Source organism: Stenella coeruleoalba, assembly GCF_951394435.1.
Source record: "Stenella coeruleoalba genome assembly, chromosome: 11".
NCBI classification, from domain to species: domain Eukaryota; kingdom Metazoa; phylum Chordata; class Mammalia; order Artiodactyla; family Delphinidae; genus Stenella; species Stenella coeruleoalba.
Window position 1 is genome coordinate 63,095,616 of NC_137157.1, and position 18,462 is coordinate 63,114,077.

The 18,462-nt window shown below is 45.6% G+C and overlaps 1 protein-coding gene across 5 annotated transcripts in view; it reads left to right on the top strand.

Moving 5' to 3' along the window:
* Positions 1–967: 967 nt before the first annotated feature.
* The window catches only part of FMNL3 (formin like 3), a 54,462-nt gene continuing 36,967 nt past the window's right edge, over positions 968–18,462 (top strand). For all 5 annotated transcript variants that reach the window (XM_079937242.1, XM_079937244.1, XM_079937245.1 and 2 more), the window contains exon 1: positions 968–1,346. In XM_079937242.1, coding sequence (XP_079793368.1) covers positions 1,221–1,346 — 126 coding nt within the window. In that variant the 5' untranslated portion in view covers positions 968–1,220. The remainder of the gene's footprint in view (positions 1,347–18,462) is intronic.

Consider the following 18,462-nt stretch of genomic DNA (forward strand, 5'->3'; position numbering starts at 1 on the left):
TCCAGATTTACATTCTCACAATTCAGCAGCCTTAATGGGAAAAGAGTGCCTCTTTCCTGATTATTCCAGCGAAAGCCTTAGAAATGAGTTTTATATTCTGGCTTGGGTCAAGTGTCAATCCCTAAAACAGTCTCTAAAGGTAGAGCAAGAAAATGCTGTGACTGGCCAGGCCTGGGTCATGGGGCTTCCTGGGATGGGGGTGAAGTTCAGCTCTACGTAGACTGAGAACAGGGGAATGTAGTTCCCTAAAAGGAAATGGGGTGCTATCACTTGAAGAAGAGGGATGTAGATTTGGCCAGCAGAAACAACAGATGTCCATCACATCATAAATGATGACCCACCCAGCAGACCTAGTCCAGAACAACATTCTTCTCCTGCCCCTCCATTTTCACCTCCAACTAGATCAACCCCTGAACGTTGGTAAAGTCTTCTCCTCCTAAATGCCTTTTCACCTGTCTCTGTCAGTTAAGGTTTTCCCCGTCCCTAAATGCCCAGTTCAAATATGATCTCCCTTACCATGACTCTTTAACAGATGTGGTCTCTCTCCCACTTCTGAGCATCCTAGTTGTTTCTACTTCTCTTGTCGTTATCTTTTCACACTGTACCCTATATCTCACTTATTTGTACACATTATGAGCTGTTGTGGAAAAGGGCCGTTTCCCGCGGCAGCAACTGCGGTGATTAGATACGCACCAAGGCCGCCAGGGCGCGCCAAGCGCCAGGCGCGAGGCAGCCGGGGGCTGGAGGCGCTGTGATTGGCAATTGCGGCAGTCAATCGGGCGCAGGCGGGGGCAGGGTGGGGCGGGCCGCCCTAGAGGCCCGTGGGCGAGAGGCGGGGCCTGCATGAATGGGGCGCGAGGCGCGCGGCTGCAGTCGGCGCTCGGGGGGGAAGCGGGAGTCCCGGCCGGGAGTGGGTGGGAGGAAGCGAGGTGGGGAGGGGAGGGAAAGAACGCGGGGGGCGGGGAGGGGCAGCGCCGGGGCGGCGCGCCGAGAGCGGCGAGGCGGCGGGTGTGAGCCAGAGCCGTGGCCGTGGTTCCTGTCGCTTCGGTGCCGCTGTCCGCTGCGCCGCCTCCTGCCGGACCCCGAGGAGCCCCCGACCCGGCGGAAGAGTCGGGACTGGGGTAGCCGGCGCTGAGGGAGGAGTCGGGTCCGAACGGCCGCGCCAAAGACCCCCGGGCGTGGAGGTGGGGGGCTGAGGCCCCCGAGGGGGCCCCGCCGCTATGGGCAACCTGGAGAGCGCCGAGGGCGGCCAGGGCGAGCCTCCCTCTGTCTCGCTGCTGCCGCCGCCCGGCAAAATGCCGATGCCTGAGCCCTGTGAGCTGGAAGAGAGGTTCGCCTTGGTGCTGGTGAGAGCTGAGCCTGGTCCCTTCCCCCTCCTACCGCCCCGCAGGTCCCAGCGCCCCGGGTGGGTTCCTTGGTCCGGCCCACCCCTTCAGTCAGGGCCCCCGATGGGTCTCGGCCCCCAGCGCCTTCCCAGGAACCTCTGAGCAGCCCCGTCGGGGACCTCCCAACCGACGCCTCAACCGCTGGACACTTAGGAGGAGGGGTCCCCAACCCGGGACCGCCCCAGGGTCCAGACTTCTTCCTCTTCCCTTCCCCTTCTGCCGCCCTTCGCACTTCTCCTCACTTCCCTGACAGTCTCCGCAGGTCCCTAGGATTCTCATTCCTAAACCTTTGGCTGGTGCGGGGGAATTCAGAAGCTCAGGGCCGGCCCACTCCCCAGCCTAAGTCCGGGTTCTCTGACTGGGGAGACCGCCTCTCGTGTTAACATGGAGGCTTTCCAGGGAGTGGGTCCTACTCCCAGCCCAGACCAGATGTTTGGGGGAGAGGAGGGGGAATGGAGGGGGACTGGCAGCTCGTGAAGGGGGTGGAATAAAGAGTGATGCCATTCTACTTATTTTCAGAACGGCCTGCAGGCATCCTGCAAAGTTACAGTGGGTTTGCCTAAAAGAGCTGAACATGTGGATAAGCCATTTCACTAGTGTATTTTTCCAATTGAAACAATACACAAACCATCCTGCCTCCCCCACCCCACCCCTTTTATGTTAAGCCCTAGTGGCTGGTTTGTGTTTTTTGCCTGTGCTTCTTTTTAGTCTTTCTGTAGGTTCCTAAATGATCTGTATGGATGAGTTTTTAGAGCTGACTTTGGGATTCTTCTTTGATGTGGGAACTGGACATTGATGTCGGTGGCTCTGTGGACAGAGAGCGTCTGAGCTGGTATCACTGAGATGGAGGCAGAGAATATGTCGGAGCTAAAAATGAAGTTTTGGAGAAAGAAAGTGAGCTAGGTGAAGGAACGTTTGCTAACAGAGGTAAATCTTAGAGAAACTTGGGGAAATAGTTCCCAGTTCCTCAAAGAACTCTCTAAGAGGCAGTGTTAATGCTGCCGTTATTGTTACTATGGCCTGAAGGGCTGACTTTGCCTTTGCCTGTGAGGAGGGTTAAGTTGTGACTTAGCAGCCTTATTGGATTTCATCTGCTTTGGAATAGGAAGATTAGATCTGTTGGCACCAGTGAAGCTGTCTAGAGATCCTGGCCTCTCCGATGGTGCAGAGCCTGACATCAGCCCACTGGCACCATAGCCAGATCAGAGAGGGTTCACGGGGTTCCAAGGGGAAGCTGGCACCTATCTGCCCATCAGCTCTGTGAAGGGCCAAAGGGATCTGGGCCACATGTCTTGTGGCCCTCTGCATTTCCCCCACCATCCTCGGGGGATGGGGTGAGTCAGTGATTACTAATGTGCTGTGGCCATCTCAGAGGCTGAGGAGAGCCTGGGACTTGGTGCCCTTGCAAACAAGAGCTCAACTGTTGGGGGAAAAGAGTGGGAGGGAATCTGCCCTCCAGTGGGGGTGTGAAAACCCCCATGGAGTGGCATGAGGTAGCTACAGAAATTGGAGAAAAAGGGATGTAAAGGGATGTTCAGAGGTGGACTGGGTAGGGGGCTGCCTTAGGTAGGTGCTACCAGGCTGTTTGTTGTGAGAGCTCAGAACCAGAGTTGGTCATGTCCTCACTGGAGTTTGGTTGACACATTTGTTTAGTTGGCAGATTAATGGCTTAATATTTACAAAGTGCATATGATATCCTGATTACTAGCCAGAGAGCCTAGGTCAGACTGGGGACCGTACCACCCACTTGTAAGCCTAACTTTCAGCATAAAGTTTTGATTTGTTTCCTCGTGGCTTTTGTTTTCGTCTTGTTACTGTGTGCCTGAGCCGCTGCTAATGGGGAGTTGTAACAGGGCAGGCCAGGGCTAATTAGCTGTCTTAGGAAGGGAGGAGATTTTACCTCAGTTTTCTAACACAGGGAAATCATGCTTTCTTGGGGATTTGAGTTCTTCGCTAGGGACTCTTAAAGATCCCTCTTTCCTCTGTTTCTAAAACATGCCCTTTCCAGTATCCTTTGGGAACAGTACTGACTATTGGATGTTTGACCCTGGAACAGGCTCATGTATATTTCCTGACAGTCAGGAGAAGCATAGTACAGTAGAAAAAGCAGGAGCCGTGTCTTAGCGATCATCTTAACCTCTCTGAGCCTAGATTTGCTCATCTGTACAATGGGGCTAATGATTACCATCCTGGTGGGATTTTGAGAATTGAGGGGTGTATATAAGGTGCTTGGCACCCAGTAGGTACTCAATATAGATCAGTTTCTTTTCTTGATTGTGTAAAAGAGTAAGACAGGTTGCTCCTTTTATACCATTTTCTTCCCCAGATTGATTTGGTTTACGGACAAGCTATTTGTTGGTTTTGCTGAAGTGATGTACTGGTGTCCTGGTTAAGCATATGGATTTTCAAGTCAAAGTGGGCTCAAATACTGGCTCCTCACAGTCTCCAGTTAGAAAAGTGTTTGACCTTAATCAAGTTACTTAATCTTTTTGAGTCCCAGTTTCCTCTTATAAATGAGGATAATAATAGTATTTGCCACATGAGGTTATTGTGTGAATTTAATGAAACTAGAAGTTAAGTACTTAGTTAGCAGAGTCTGGCATCTACTATATGCTTGGTAAATGGTAGTTTTTAAATGTGTAACTCTCAGCAGTGACTCAGATCTGAGATCACTTGTATTCCCAAAACTGTATTTTAAGTTCAGTAATCTGATGAAACCAGTTACCCTGTTCTGTATTAGCCAGACTCAGGATATGCTGCTGCTGTTACATGGAGGGCTTCCCCAGTCCCACTGTATCTATGGAAACCCCCCCTGAAAAACACCCTGGCTGGGGAAGTTGTATCATTGCTGAGTCAAGACCACAGGCTCCCAGCTTTCTGGTGCAGACACATGATCTGACCCACAGCCTGTCAGCCGAGGTTGGGTAACTCGTCTGAAGCCATGAGGTGGTTTGTGCAGGACATAGTCCTACCCCAGCCCAGTGCCCTAATCCAGGGCTTTCCTGCTGGTATGCTGGGATATTGATCCCCTCAGCCCTGGCAGCAGCTCAGGTCCCAGATTGGTCCCGTCTGGCTGGATCAGCTTCCACCATTTACCCTGTGTACTGTGCAAATAGTATTTTCTAGGTGTGTCCTGGTATTAAAAAGGTTGTGAAGCTGCTGTGTTACACTGTTTTCTTGGGATCCTTCCTTACCCCCTGTCTTGGCAGCAGCCCCTATTCTGTTGAGGACTGAGAAGTTTAGGATGGTCAGTTATTGGAGCTCCTCTTTATTAATACCAGGATGAGATCTCTGGTCCGGTAAAGCCCCCTTCTGTGTTTTGGTCCTGACTAGTCTACTACCTTAGTTGCTCAGAAGCTAGTATACTGGCCAGTACTGGCCTTTCCTTAGATAGAGAGGGGAGGCAGAGGGCTTTAATGGCTTTAAAAGGATAGCTGTCTGCTTTTGCTGTGTTTGCACCCTGATTTTTCTGTTTACTGGGTTACTACAGATTTGAAACAAAGTCTAAAGGTTCTAATGCCAGAAAAAGCCCTGGATATCCCTCAAGAGGAGGCTCTCAGGGCATGAGGGTGGGGCTGTGTGACGGGCTGTCCCTGCCGTGGCCCCTCCTTTCACATATCCCTGGTGAAGACTGATGACTTGGGGTTTTGCTATAAGTGTAGCATTGATGTGGGAGCTAAGCTGGCCTGGGTGCTAGTTGTCAAGAGGCTTTGAGAGGCCTCCTTTGACATAGAAAGGGGCTGGGAAAAACTTGGACTAAATATCAAGTTCCAAATCGCCATGGTGGAAATGTTTTTCCCAGCCCTGGCGATTGTGGTGAATTAGTTCAGGCTGGGATAGAACTTGGGGGAGGGTAAGGGCCCTTGACAGCTGTCAGAGCAACCCCCTCGTTTAGAGACCCCACTGAGAAGACCCTAGGGCACAGAGAGAAACCTCATTCCTTGACTTTCCCATATGACCCTGCTTTAGATTGGGGAGGTGTAGGGGTAGGTGGGAGGGAGATGGAACTGATGCAGTGGACTCCTTGTGATTTGGGAATGTTTTCATGGCTCAAAGGGAAGCTCAGCTTTTTTCCTTTTTTCCCTTAAAGTAATACTCATTCTCTAAAAACAAGTTTGGGCAATTTAGAAAGAAGAAAAGATTGATGATTTAGGTTGAAGGAAAAAGTCCATATTTTCTCCATTCCTTTAGCAAATGGAGGCAATGTGTTTTATTTTTTTTATTTTTATTATTTTTTAAAATTTATTGTTTTATTTTTGGCGGTATTGGGTCTTCGTTGCTGCGTGCAGGCTCTTCTCTGGTTGTGGCGAGCAGGGGCTACTCTTCGTTGCAGTGCGTGGGCTTCACATTGTGGTGGCTTTTCTTGTCTCGGAGCACAGGCTCTAGGCGTGCAGGCTTCAGTAGTTGTGGCACACGGTCTCAGTAGTTGTGGCTCGCGGGCTCTATAGCTCAGGCTCAGTAGTTGTGGCTCACAGGCTTAGTTGCTCTGTGGCATGTGGGATCTTCCCGGACCAGGGCTCGAACCCGTGTTCCCTGCATTGACAGGCGGACTCTTAACCACTGAGCCAACAGGGAAGCCCGACAATGTGTGTTAAAACTTTCCATGTTTTTGTCTTTGCATAGGTTTTTTTTTTTTAATTAATTAATTTTATTTATTTATTTTTGACTGTGTTGGGTCTTTGTTGCTGCGTGCGAGCTTTCTCTAGTTGCGGAGAGCAGGGGCTACTCTTTGTTGCAGTGCGTGGGCTTCTCATTATGGTGGCTTCTCTTGTTGCAGAGCACAAGCTCTAGGCGCACGGGCTTCAGTAGTTGTGGCTTGCAGGCTCTAGAGCGCAGGCTCAGTAGTTGTGGTGCACGGGCTTAGCTGCTCCACGGCACGTGGGATCTTCCCAGGCCAGGGCTCGAACCTGTGTCCCCTGCATTGGTAGGCAGATTCTTAACCACTGCGCCATCAGGGAAGCCCTCTGCACAGGGTTTTGTACAATGTTGTGATAGTAGTGTGTGTGTGCGTGCGTGTGTGTGTACACACACATATATTTATCCAACATGGCTTTTTTTTTTTGCTTTTGTTATTTCGTTAGTTTTCCCAGGATAGTCACTGTAAACATTTTTAAATGCTTGTACAATGGTCCATCAAGTGAATGTACCATTGTTTACTTAACTCTCCTCCTCTTGTTGGACATTTAGGTTGTTTGCCTCTATTTGCCATCATAAACAATGCTGTGATGAACATCTTGGTGTACCTTTTCAATAGTTAGAGTTTTCCTTGGGATAGAAACCCCAAATTGAACTTCCTAGATTGTAGGATATGTTTTTAAGGTCCTAAATACATATTTCCACATTTTTTTTAAAAAGAGAGTAATTCATGTGAGTGTCCTTAAAGGGAGGTTGCAGGATTGAGGATAGCTTCTTTTCTCCTGATTATGAAAATAAGACATATTTAGTAAGCAAATTTAGAAGTAAAAAGTGTGAAAAGTATAAAACATATGGAAAAGTATAAAGAAGAGCATTAAAATCACCTGTAATCTCTCCATTTACTATTAACATTTTGATATATATATTTTAACAATTAGAGTCATACTGTGCATATTGTTTTGTAAACTGATTTTTAATTTTACTATTTGAAGCATTTTCTCATTTGTCTAAATATTCTTCAGTCTTATGATTTCATGGCTAGTAAAGTATTCCATAATACAGTATTTTATTACTGCCTTATATTTCTCTCTCTCTCCGCTTTTTGCTACTATAATTAACACTGTGATGAATTTTCTGTGCATAAATATTTGGGTGCATGTCTGATTATTTCCTTGGGATAAATTGCTTTTAAAGGCCTTTGAGAAGTATGCCTTCTAAAAAAGTTGTACCATTGTCTTTTCCACTGATAGTGTGTCTCCCTTTCTCCATAAGCTAACCATTACTGCATGGTTTAACTTTAAACACCTTTGCCAGTTTAATTAGTGAGCAATGGTATTTTGTTTTAATTTGTATTTCTTTTAACATTTCATCATAAGTGTTTTGGCCATCTTTTTTTTTTTAAACATCTTTAAAAATATGGAACACATCACGAATTTGCGTATTATCCTTGCGCAGGGGCCATGCTAATGTTCTCTGTATCGTTCCAATTTTAGTATATGTGCTGCCAAAGTGAGCACTTGGCCATCTTTTTTATGTGTTCTTAGCTCTCTGCTGGGGATTTATTATACATACATATTTCTATGTAATAAATGTATATGTTTCCACACTTGTTCGTTATAAAATATTTTTCATATATGAAAGAGCATATATAACTATTATGTAAGATTAAAATAATAATGAAATGGATAACAGTGTATCCACTGGAGAGTTCTTGGAATTGCTTCCTGCCCCTTAATTTCTTCTCTCTGCTATTTTATCTGGGATGAAAAAGCCCTTTAGCTCAGGACTTATTGGGTCTGTTTCTGCAGCTGGGACAGTCCAGGTGGCAGCCACACCAGTGCTTCATAGCTCTGTCTGTGGGGAAACAACCACTGCAGCTGGTGAGAACAGGAACTGGTTGTGGTGGAAATAGCTAATCTTCAATGAAGTGAAAAAAGAAGCCAAGGTGGAGAGGAAATGAGACCACAGATCCTCCCCTGCCCCTGGGGTTGCCTGGGAAGGCTGGTCGGAGCCAGGGCCGCAGTTCCGTGGTCGAGACCAAAGAATCTGCCCCAGAGCTGACTGTAGTCGGCCCAGGGGACAGCAGCGCTGGCGGCCTGAAGTCAGCGTGTTATCTGCTCAGCCAGGCTGGTCACCTCCATTCTGGGGAATGTTTCTCCTAAGTCTGCACTGAGCTGAAGCAGCGCCAGGGAAAGGCCAGGGGTTCATTCCAGTTCGGAAATGCACTTCAGAGAAGAGGAAGGACCTTTTTCTTAAAAGATAAGAGAGGATGCTGTCTCTACACAGCCCCTGCCCCCTGCTCCTTGCTGGGTACTCTAGGGCCCCCTCTTTTTGAATAGCACCACATGGGAACTGAAGGGTTTCGAGGTTGTCATCCATGAAGAAGAGGTTTCCAGAATAGAGATGAACTAGGCAGCTAGAATCCCTGAGTTCCCATTTCCAGTCTCTCTGCCTCCCTCAGCAGAGCCACATTTTTCTATCTTGTTTTTCTTCCATGGGAGAATGAGTCCCCCAAGAAAGATATAAAGGTATTAGGCTGCCTCTCTGTCCTTAAAATACTCTGGTTGTCTGTGCCTCCCACACTCCTCTCTACTTCTGTTTTCACCTTTCAGAATCCTCTTTCCAGAATCTCTTATGCTTTCTGTCTTCCATCACTTTACAACGAAGTTGTGGGTTGAAAGTTTGTGTGGTGGGTAGGGGAGGACCTGGATAGGGTTTTGGTGGAGCAGTTCCCCCGCCCTTTACTAATATGCATACTCTTCTCAGTTTATAAAGTACTTTGAGGTACTTGAAGGGTGTTCTAAACAATGTTCAGAACCACGAGGGGATATCAGAATTATTTACGTGACAAATTTTGCAAGTAGAGGAAGGATTTAGGCTGTTGTATGCTCGTGATAGTTCAATTCTTGTCCTCATCTCTTTCCTCGTTCCCTCCCCATCTCTTTTACCACCTTCTCACCCTCACCCGGGTTATTGACAGAGCTGGATGGGCTGGTGGTCCTGTCTCTGGGTCCCTAAAAGCATTAACGGGGAAGGAATATACTCTCTTCTTGCCCTGCTTGCTCATTTCTACTTAGATCTGGACTAGAGAGTGTCACAGCCCTCCTCCAATTGCTCATGCCATCTCTAAGTAAGAGCTGGGCATGAGCCTTGTGTTTGGGTACTTTTGGAGATGGTTATCTTGTTTTAAGGACTAGCTACAGTTTAGAGCAGAGTTAGTTTCCGCTCAGTTTTTACCAGCTTCCTTGCAGGGAGCTGGAGAGCCAGTCCCTAGATCTTCCTAGTATTTCCCGTGAAACCTTAAAAAAAATATGTCCTGGAAGGAAGTAGCTGGTTTGAGACTCTTGCAGGCTTAGGGTGTTTTGAAAGAAAAAACATCAGTTTTGGAATCAGAAGACTTGGGTTCTGGTCCAGCTTGATACCCTTTTTGTTTTTCTTTTCCCCCAGCTGATGACCTTAGGCAAAGTCTATAATTTTTCTGAGCCAATTTCATCCTTATGAAATTGGTGATGATCATACCTACTTTACAGGGTTTTGAAGATGTTTAAAGTAGACAACATAATGAAAATAGTTTATAATCTATAAAGGTTCTACAATTAAATGTTTGTGGCATATACATTACCCAGTATATACCACCCCTATTCCCATCAGTTAAAGTGGTTTTCAGCTGGGGAAGGTACTGTCCCAGAAGGGAGCTTTTTTGGCAAGTGAGGATGTTTTGGTTATCACACTGACTTGGAGTGGGGAGGGGCGAGTTACTTCTGACATTTAGTGCCCCAGGGCTGGGGATGTTAACCATCCTACAGCACTTGGGTCAGTCCCACACAGTAAAGAATGATCTTACCCAAAATGCTGATAGCGCTTCTGCTGAGAATTATCTTCTACTAATCTGTACCTCTGTTGTCTTTTTTTTGGGGGGGGGGGATAACTCTGTTTTTTTGGTTTTTTAAAAATTTATTTACTTATTTATTTTTGGCTGCATTGGGTCTTCGTTGCTGCGTGCGGGCTTTCTCTAGTTGCGGCGAGCAGGGGCTACTCTTCGTTGCAGTGCGCGGGCTTCTCATTGCAGTGGCTTCTCTTGTTGTGGAGCACAGGCTCTAGGCGTGCGGGCTTCAGTAGTTGTGGCACGTGGGCTCAGTAGTTGTGGCTCACGGGCTCTAGAGTGCAGGCTCAGTAGTTGTGGCGCACGGGCTTAGTTGCTCCGTGGCATGTGGGATCTTCCCAGACCAGGGCTCAAACCCGTGTCCCCTGCATTGGCAGGCGGACTCCTAACCACTGCGCCACCAGGGAAGTCAGGTGTTTCGTTTTTTTTTTTAATTTTTATTGGAGTATAGTTGATTTACAATGTTGTGTTAGTTTCTACTGTACAGCAAGGTGAGTCAGCTATACATATACATATATCCCTCTTTTTTGGATTTTCTTTTTTTTGTTTTATAAATGTATTTATTTTATTTATTTATTTTTGGCTGCGTTGGTTCTTTGTTGCTGTGTGCAGGCTTTCTCTAGTAGCGACAAGCGGGGGCTACTCTTTGTCGCGATGCACGGCCTTCTCATTGCAGTGGCTTCTCTTGTTGTGGAGCATGGGCTCTAGGCACGTGGGCTCAGTAGTTGTGGCTTGCAGGCTCTAGAGCACAGGCTCAGTAGTTGTGGTGCACGGGCTTAGCTGCTCCGCGGCATGTGGGATCTTCCCAGACCAGGGCTCGAACCCATGTCCCCTGCATTGGCAGGTGGGTTCTTAACCACTGCGCCACCAGGGAAGTCCCTGGATTTTCTTCTGTACCTCCGTTGTCTTGTGTCCCAGTTGGGGATGAAGCTTTAAGAGCAGTAAAAGTAAAGGCAGAATAACAGTTTTTGGTGCTTTCTGGGTTTTCCCATTTCCTATTACACCTTCAAGCAAGAGGTGGACATCCATCTTTTTATTACCTCTGTCTGTAGGTTTAAGGACTGATTCCCTGGTTCCTTCTGTACTGTGGGCTCTACCCTAAAACTTGTCAAGGAGCAGTTTGGGATATACATACTTCACTGCTGACCTTTACTAACCCCATTAGCTCCTCAAGCCAGGGTAAACGTTCTTTTAGGTTGGGAATATGTTTGAGAGCTTTTTGAACAGTGCTTCTGGATCTTTTGAGTAAAAGACTCTTTTGAAAATCTGATTAAACTTGTGACCCCTAATTCTGTGCACACATACAGTCCTTTGGGGGTTTAAAACCCATTCTTGGATCTGCTAGGGAATCCCTGACTTTGAATCTAGAGGAATGGGAAGGGAGAGCTGGGCGAGGAGAAGCCACTGCAAGAGCTCCTTGACACAAACAGTACTCAATATTTTTGTAAGGGGAATGGAGCCCTTACAAAAGGGCTGTCAGTTCAGATAAAATAATGCCTCTGTTGGTGGTTCCAAAAAAGAGAGCTTGTTGAAACTTGGTTGACTGTCATTCAGAGGGAGATACTCTGGCCCTTGGACATCTTAATTTAACTTAAAAAATTTTTTAATTTAATTTATTTTTTATACAGCAGCTTCTTATTAGTTATCTATTTTATACATATTGGTGTATATATGTTAATCCTAATCTCCCAATTCATCCCCCCCACCCTGCCCCGCTTCCCCCCTTGGTGTCCATACGTTTGTTCTCTACATCTGTGTCTCTATTTCTGCATTGCAAACCGGTTCATCTGTACCATTTTTCTATATTCCCCATATATGCGTTAATATACGATATTTGTTTTTCTGTTTCTGACTTACTTCACTCTGTATGACAGTCTCTAGATCCATCCACATTTCTACAAATGACCCAATTTCATTCCTTTTTATGGCTGAGTAATGTTCCATTGTATATATGTACCACATCTTCTTTATCCATTCGTCTGTCAACAGGCATTTAGGTTGCTTCCATGACCTGGCTATTGTAAACAGTGCTGCAGTGAACATTGGGGTGCATGTGTCTTTTTGAATTATGGTTTTCTCTGGGTATATGCCCAGTAAGTGGGATTGCTGGGTCATACGGTAATTCCAGTTTTAGTTTTTTAAGGAACCTGCATACTGTTCTCCATAGTGGCTGTATCAATTTACATTCCCACCAACAGTGCAAGAAGGTTCCCTTTTCTCCACACCCTCTCTAGCATTTGTTGTTTGTAGATTTTCTGATGATGCCTTAATTTAACTTTGACTAAGGATACTTTGTGGTGAGGTCTTCCCCTTTGAGCCAGACCCTCAACCTCCAGGAACATCCAGGTAGGGATGACAGGATGTACTTTGACAAGCCAGGGGAACCAGTGGCATCCTTGCAGTGAAGCCCAAAAGTTAGGTCATATCCTATGTTTTGAGGTACTGTCTGCCCGAAGCCACAACTCTCTCCAGCAGGCCTAAGGTCTCTGGGAAAATCCAGGCAGTTGTGGCTTCCCAGGGTGTGCCTTAAAGAGGACTTTGACATCCAGTCTCTAGCAGTTACTTCTATGCTTAAATCCTTTTGCTTTCTACCTTACAAACAAACAAACAGACAAAAATTACCTATACTTTTTTTGACTGCTCAGAATATTTCATACCAAAATTTTTGAAGAAAAATTCAGATCTTTTGGGGGCTTTATTATGAAAAAAAGTTTTTTTCAGAACAACATTAAAAATGTTGTTTTTTTCTGGGTGGAGTCTCCCATCTCATCCTTATAGGAATGGCTCAGTTTCTGGTCTCCACCAAATGCCTAGATTTAACTTGTATAGGTTAAGGAAAGAGAATTCAACATTTGTCGGGGATATGCCACATGCTTTTACATGTATTATCTCATTAAGCTTGACAACAGTACTGTAAGGCAGTTATTTCACTTCTTTTTTTATTAATTTTTATTGGAGTATAGTTGCTTTACAGTGTTGTGTTTCTGCTGTACAGCAAAGTGAATCAGTTATACATATACATATATCCCCTGTCTTTTAGATTTCCTTCCCTTTTTTTTTTTTTTTTTTTGCAGTACACGGGCCTCTCACCTTTGTGGCCTCTCCCCCTGCGGAGCAGAGGCTCCGGACGCGCAGGCTCAGGGGCCATGGCTCAGGGGCCCAGCCGCTCCGCGGCATGTGGGATCCTCCCGGTCTGGGGCACGAACCCATGTCCCCTGCATCAGCAGGCGGACTCTCAACCACTGCGCCACCAGGGAAGCCCTTCCTTCCCATTTTGGTAACCACAGAGCATTGAGTAGAGTTTCTTGTGCTATACAGTAGGTTCTCATTAGTTATCTATTTTATACGTACTAGTGTATATATGTAAATCCCAATCTCCCAATTCATCCCACTCCCCCTTACCCCCTTGGTATGCATAAGTTTGTTTTCTATATCTGTGTCTCTATTTCTGCTTTGCAATTGTTCATATGTACCATTTTTCTAGATTCCACATATAAGCGGTATTATACGATATTTTTCTCTTTCTGACTTATTTCGCTCTGTATGACAGTCTCTAGGTCTATTCACATCTCTTCAAATGGCACTATTTCGTTCCTTTCTATGGCTGAGAAGTATTCCATTGTATATATGTACCACATCTTCTTTATCCATTCCTCCGTTGATGGACATTTAGGGTGTTTCCATGCCTTGGCTATTGTAAATAGTGCTGCAATGAACATTGGGGTGCATGTATCTTTTTGAATATGGTTTTTATTTCTGTTTTACAGGTGATGAAAACAGGGCTCAGAGGGGTTAAGTAACCTTGAGAAAGTCTCAGCTTAGATGTCACTTGGAGAGGCCTTAAGTAAAAATTTTTGGTTAGATTTTTTGTTAATGCTAAAAGGACTGCTAGAAATACAACTTTTTTTTTTTTTAGCTGTGTTGAGTCTTCGTTGCTATGTACAGGCTTTCTCTAGTTGTGGCGAGCGGGGGCTACTCTTCGTTGCAGTGCGTGGGCTTCTCACTGTGGTGGCTTCTTGTTGCGGAGCACGGGCTCTAGGCGTGCGGGCTTCAGTAGTTGCAGCTCGCAGGCTTAGCTGCTCCGCGGCATGTGGGATCTTCCTGGACCAGGGATCGAACCCATGTCCCCTGCATTGGCAGGTGGATTCTTAACCACTGTGCCACCAGGGAAGTCCACAACTTCTAAAAGATGCTTAATCCTTGATTATATATATATATATTTTAAACTGCCTAGAAAAATTTCTGGAAGAATACAAGTAAATCTAATAACACTGATTACCTCTGAAATGTAGGGAGGGAATCATAATAAGAGGACCAGGAAAGTCAAAGGGAATTTAGCTTTATCTATAATGTTAACATTTCTACAAGGAGAATGTATTTATATGTCAGTTATATAATTAAAAGTTAAATAAAAAATTCTTAACCTCCTTAGAAATCAAGGAAATGAACATTCCAATGCTACACTTTTTTTTTTTTTTTTTTTGCGGTACGCAGGCCTCTCACCGCCGCAGCCTCTCCCGCTGCGGAGCACAGGCTCCTGACGCGCAGGCTCAGCGGCCATGGCTCACAGGCCCAGCCGCTCCGCGGCACGTGGGATCTTCCCAGAACGGGGCACAAACCCGTGTCCCCTGCATCGGCAGGCGGACTCCCGACCACTGCGCCACCAGGAAAGCCCAATGATACACTTTTATACTAATCATCTGGGCAAAGTTTTAAAGATTGACAATGTCTATGGTTGTCATTAGTGGTACATTAATACACCATTAGTAGTAGTGTAATTTGGTACAGACATTTTAGAAGATGTTTTATAGGGTCTGCCAGTTTCAAATGTGCATACCCTTTAACTTGGTCATCTCACTTCCGGGAAACTGTCCTACAGAACTGTTTATACATGGCATGAAGGTGCATGGAAAGGATCCTCAGGGCTGCATTGTTTAACAGTAAACACCTGGGAGAAACCTGATTGTCCATTTCCTGTCCATATCTGTTTCTTTTCCACTCATCTGGTTACTCCAGGCAAATACTGGGAGTTATCCTTAATTTTTCCTTCTTCCTTCTCCATACTCAGTCTATTACTCTGCCAATTCCATCTTCAAAATATGTCTCAGATCTACCCATTCTCTCTATCTCTACTGCCACTGCCTCAATCCAAGCCGATGTCAACTCTGGCTTGTATTACATCCAAACAATTGGCCTCCCAATTTCTTCTACTGCTCCTTTCTCCATCCTCCCAGCCATTCTCCACAAAACAGCCAAATTTAAAATATAAGTCAAATAGCATCATTTTCCTACCTAGAAATCTTTAATGGCTTCCTTTTGCACTAAAAAAAAAAAAAGCAAACCCCTGGCCTTGGCCCTTAACACTGCATTATTTGGCTCCTGCTGACTTCTGTAACCTTACTGATTGCCGACCTCCACATTAGCCTTCCTTTAGTTCAGGACAAGTTCCTTTCTTGTCTCAGGGCCTTTGCACAAGCTGTTTCCTCTCCTGGAATGCCTTGTCCCTGGATCTTCAAATGGCTCAATCTAGTTTATGCTTCAGGGCTCAGTTTTAGTAATGCCACCTCTCAGAGAGGCCTCTCTTCTTTATTATTCTCTTAGCATCCTATTAACTTCTTTTGTATTATTTTCCATTTTAAAATTATTTGTTTAATTACTTGCTTATTATCTGTCTCCCCAGACTGTTGACTCCATGAGGGTGGAAACTTTCTGTATGCTTATCACTGTCCAGCCAAATACCTGGCACCGGCTAGGCACTCAATAAATGGTTGTGGCTGATGGAATCTTGAAGATATGTGTGTGTGTGTATGTATAAATAGAATCGTCTAAAAAGGGAATTAAAAGAAGAGTATATGTAATGCTTTATAAAGCCACATGTTTGTATGTAAATGTTTAGAAAAAAGGCCTGGAACAGTCAATACCAAGCTGTTAGTCCCTGTGGTGACCTACGGAGGGAAATGGATAGGGTTGGGGGCCGAACAGTGACTCCTTTTTTATTCTATAAGCTTTTGAGTTGATTAATTTTTTAACAATATGTACCCATGTATTTGTTCCTCCTTTAAGGGAAAAGGAGGAATAAAAATAGGGGAGGATGACTCAACTTTTATTGCAAAAAAGAAAGCTCCTCTCTCTCACTCTCTGCGCTGACCCAAAAGAAGAGAGCAACAGGGAGAAAGGACACCAGTGAGGTCGTTCCCTGCCCTGTACTGAGCTTGGCACTAGTTTTCATAGTAGAAAGAATCCTAAGAGATGCCCTTATGCCCTGAGGCTATATTTTAAATTCTTAAATGTAGGCCCAACCTTGGTCTCCCAGACACAGCCAAGTTGTATATTTTTAGCCTGTTTCATTTCTAGGCTAGTGAAAGCTGCACCTCCAGCCTCAGTTTAGCAGGTGAAGTCAGCAAAGAGAATAAACAAGCTCTGGGCTTCACTGCAGCTAAGCTTCTCAAAGTTAAGTCAGTTCAGCAGCCCCAACCCCCAAGGAAACTATGTTCTCTAGATTCTTGTCTCCCAGAAATGTGGATAGCTAATCATTTTCACAGCTAATGTTCATTGCATGCTAATGGTATGCCAAGCATCTGGCAAAGCTCTTTATACGCATTATCTCATTTAATCACCATAACTATGGAGTAGTTATAATTATCTCCATTTTATAGATGAGGAAATGGAGGGCCAGGATGGTTAAATAGCTCATCTGGGATCACGCAGCTAGTAGGTGGTGACGTCAGAATTTGAATCCAAGCAGTTTCACTCCAAAACCCACATCCTTAACCACAATCTCCTTCTCTTTCCAGGGTCACCACCCCGCCCCCGCCTTCAGTACGGCTTTGGTGGGGATTGTGTACATTACGGCAGAACACAGGGAAAGTAGAACAAGTCTTCCTTTGCTGAGAGGTGTGGTGGGAAGATTTGGGCTTTGGAGTCAGCCAGACTTGGGTTTGAATCCCAGCTATCCCACTAGGACTTTCACTATTCAACAAGTATTTCCTTTTTTATTTACTGTGTGCCAGTGATAGCACTGGGTATACAGTGGTGAAAAACAAATATCACCTCTGCCTTCATGGAGTTTATGGGAATGCAGATATTAAACAAATAAATGCTTAACTACAAGTTATATGTCCTCGGGAGACAAAGAACAGGTTGTTACGAGAGAGTATAACCAAAGCTTCCCTCTAAATGAAGGCCAGAGGCAGCCTTGGAATCTCTGAGAGACTTTCTACTTTCATTTCATTTTCCTTCCTTTCTTGATTTATTAAGGAAATAGGTCTTAGGTGCCTACTGCATATACAGCACTTTCTCGAGTGCTTTGGAGAATAACAAAGAAATAGAAGATAATGCAAGTTGGAGAGACAAAATAGAACTGTACTTTGAACAACTAGAGAATTAAAACAAGTGCGTGTCCTCAGATTATCCGTGAGGCTCCCTATGTGCCTCAGTTATTTTATCCGTAACATGGGGATATTTGTCTTGCCCAATCACATGTTTTTGTGAAGACCAAGTGAGATCATGAAGTGATGAGGTGCCACACAGCTCCAAGCACAGAAGGACTAGAGGGTTAGGGAAGGATTAGTGTGGCATGGGATTGCTAATCAGGCAGTGCTCTCAGGAAGACATGGACTTTGTCAGGTCTTACAGGGGACAGGTGTGGATCAGGAGAGAGGAGACTGAAGGCCAGAGCAGTGTGGGAGGGGATTAAAGAGGAAGAATTAGCCAGATATATGAAGGGCAGCCAGGAGCCCCACCTGCTGGGGTAGAGGATCCTCATCTCTTGCCTGGTCCATTGTAGTAGACTCCTTAGTTGTCTCTCTACTGCAGTCTTGCAGACCCAGCTCCACCTTCCTGCCCCCCACCCCCCATTCATCCTTATAGCCATGTGTAAAGATCTGGGTGAGAGGTTTTCTAGGAAGAGAGAGTAAACCTTGGGCTGGGAAAGAACTTTGCACATTTCAAGGAACTGAAGAGATGCCAGATTGGTCAGCAAGGATGCTAAAGAGACATCAGGGAAGGCAGAAGAAAGGTGAGCAGGGCTTAGGTCATGGAACCTTATCAGCCTTGATAAGGAGTTTGGGAAGTGACCGGGCTCCTCAGTCAACTCTGCCCAGCAGAGTGATCGTGCCTTCTGCTCTTTCAGGTTTGACTGGTGTTCAACCCTCCTTCCTACACCCTCCTCAGGCCAGAAAGGGCAGTGCCTCTGCTGGGCTGGCCCCAGTGTTTAGTGTGCCTGTCCATGGTCTGAGCCTATAATTTGGTGGGTTGGCTGGTTACAAAAATAAAAAGTGTGACCTATAACTAAAGCTGAGTGGATTCAGTAAAGAGGGAGCTTTTAATTTGCAGGGGTCCTGGGCTGTATTTAACTGGAGGAGAAATGTGTCTCCTCCCTAAGCGCTGCTGCATTTTCCCCCTTGAGTACCTGCTCTGCAGTGAGTTAGGGTTTTTGGGCCTGGGGGTGAGCTTTAGGGAGATATTTCGAAGGGAATTTAGGGTCCAACAGCAGGTTTGATGGTGCTTCCTGGGAGGTTGGCATTATTCAGTCTTGCCTCTCATATAACCCACTTGGAG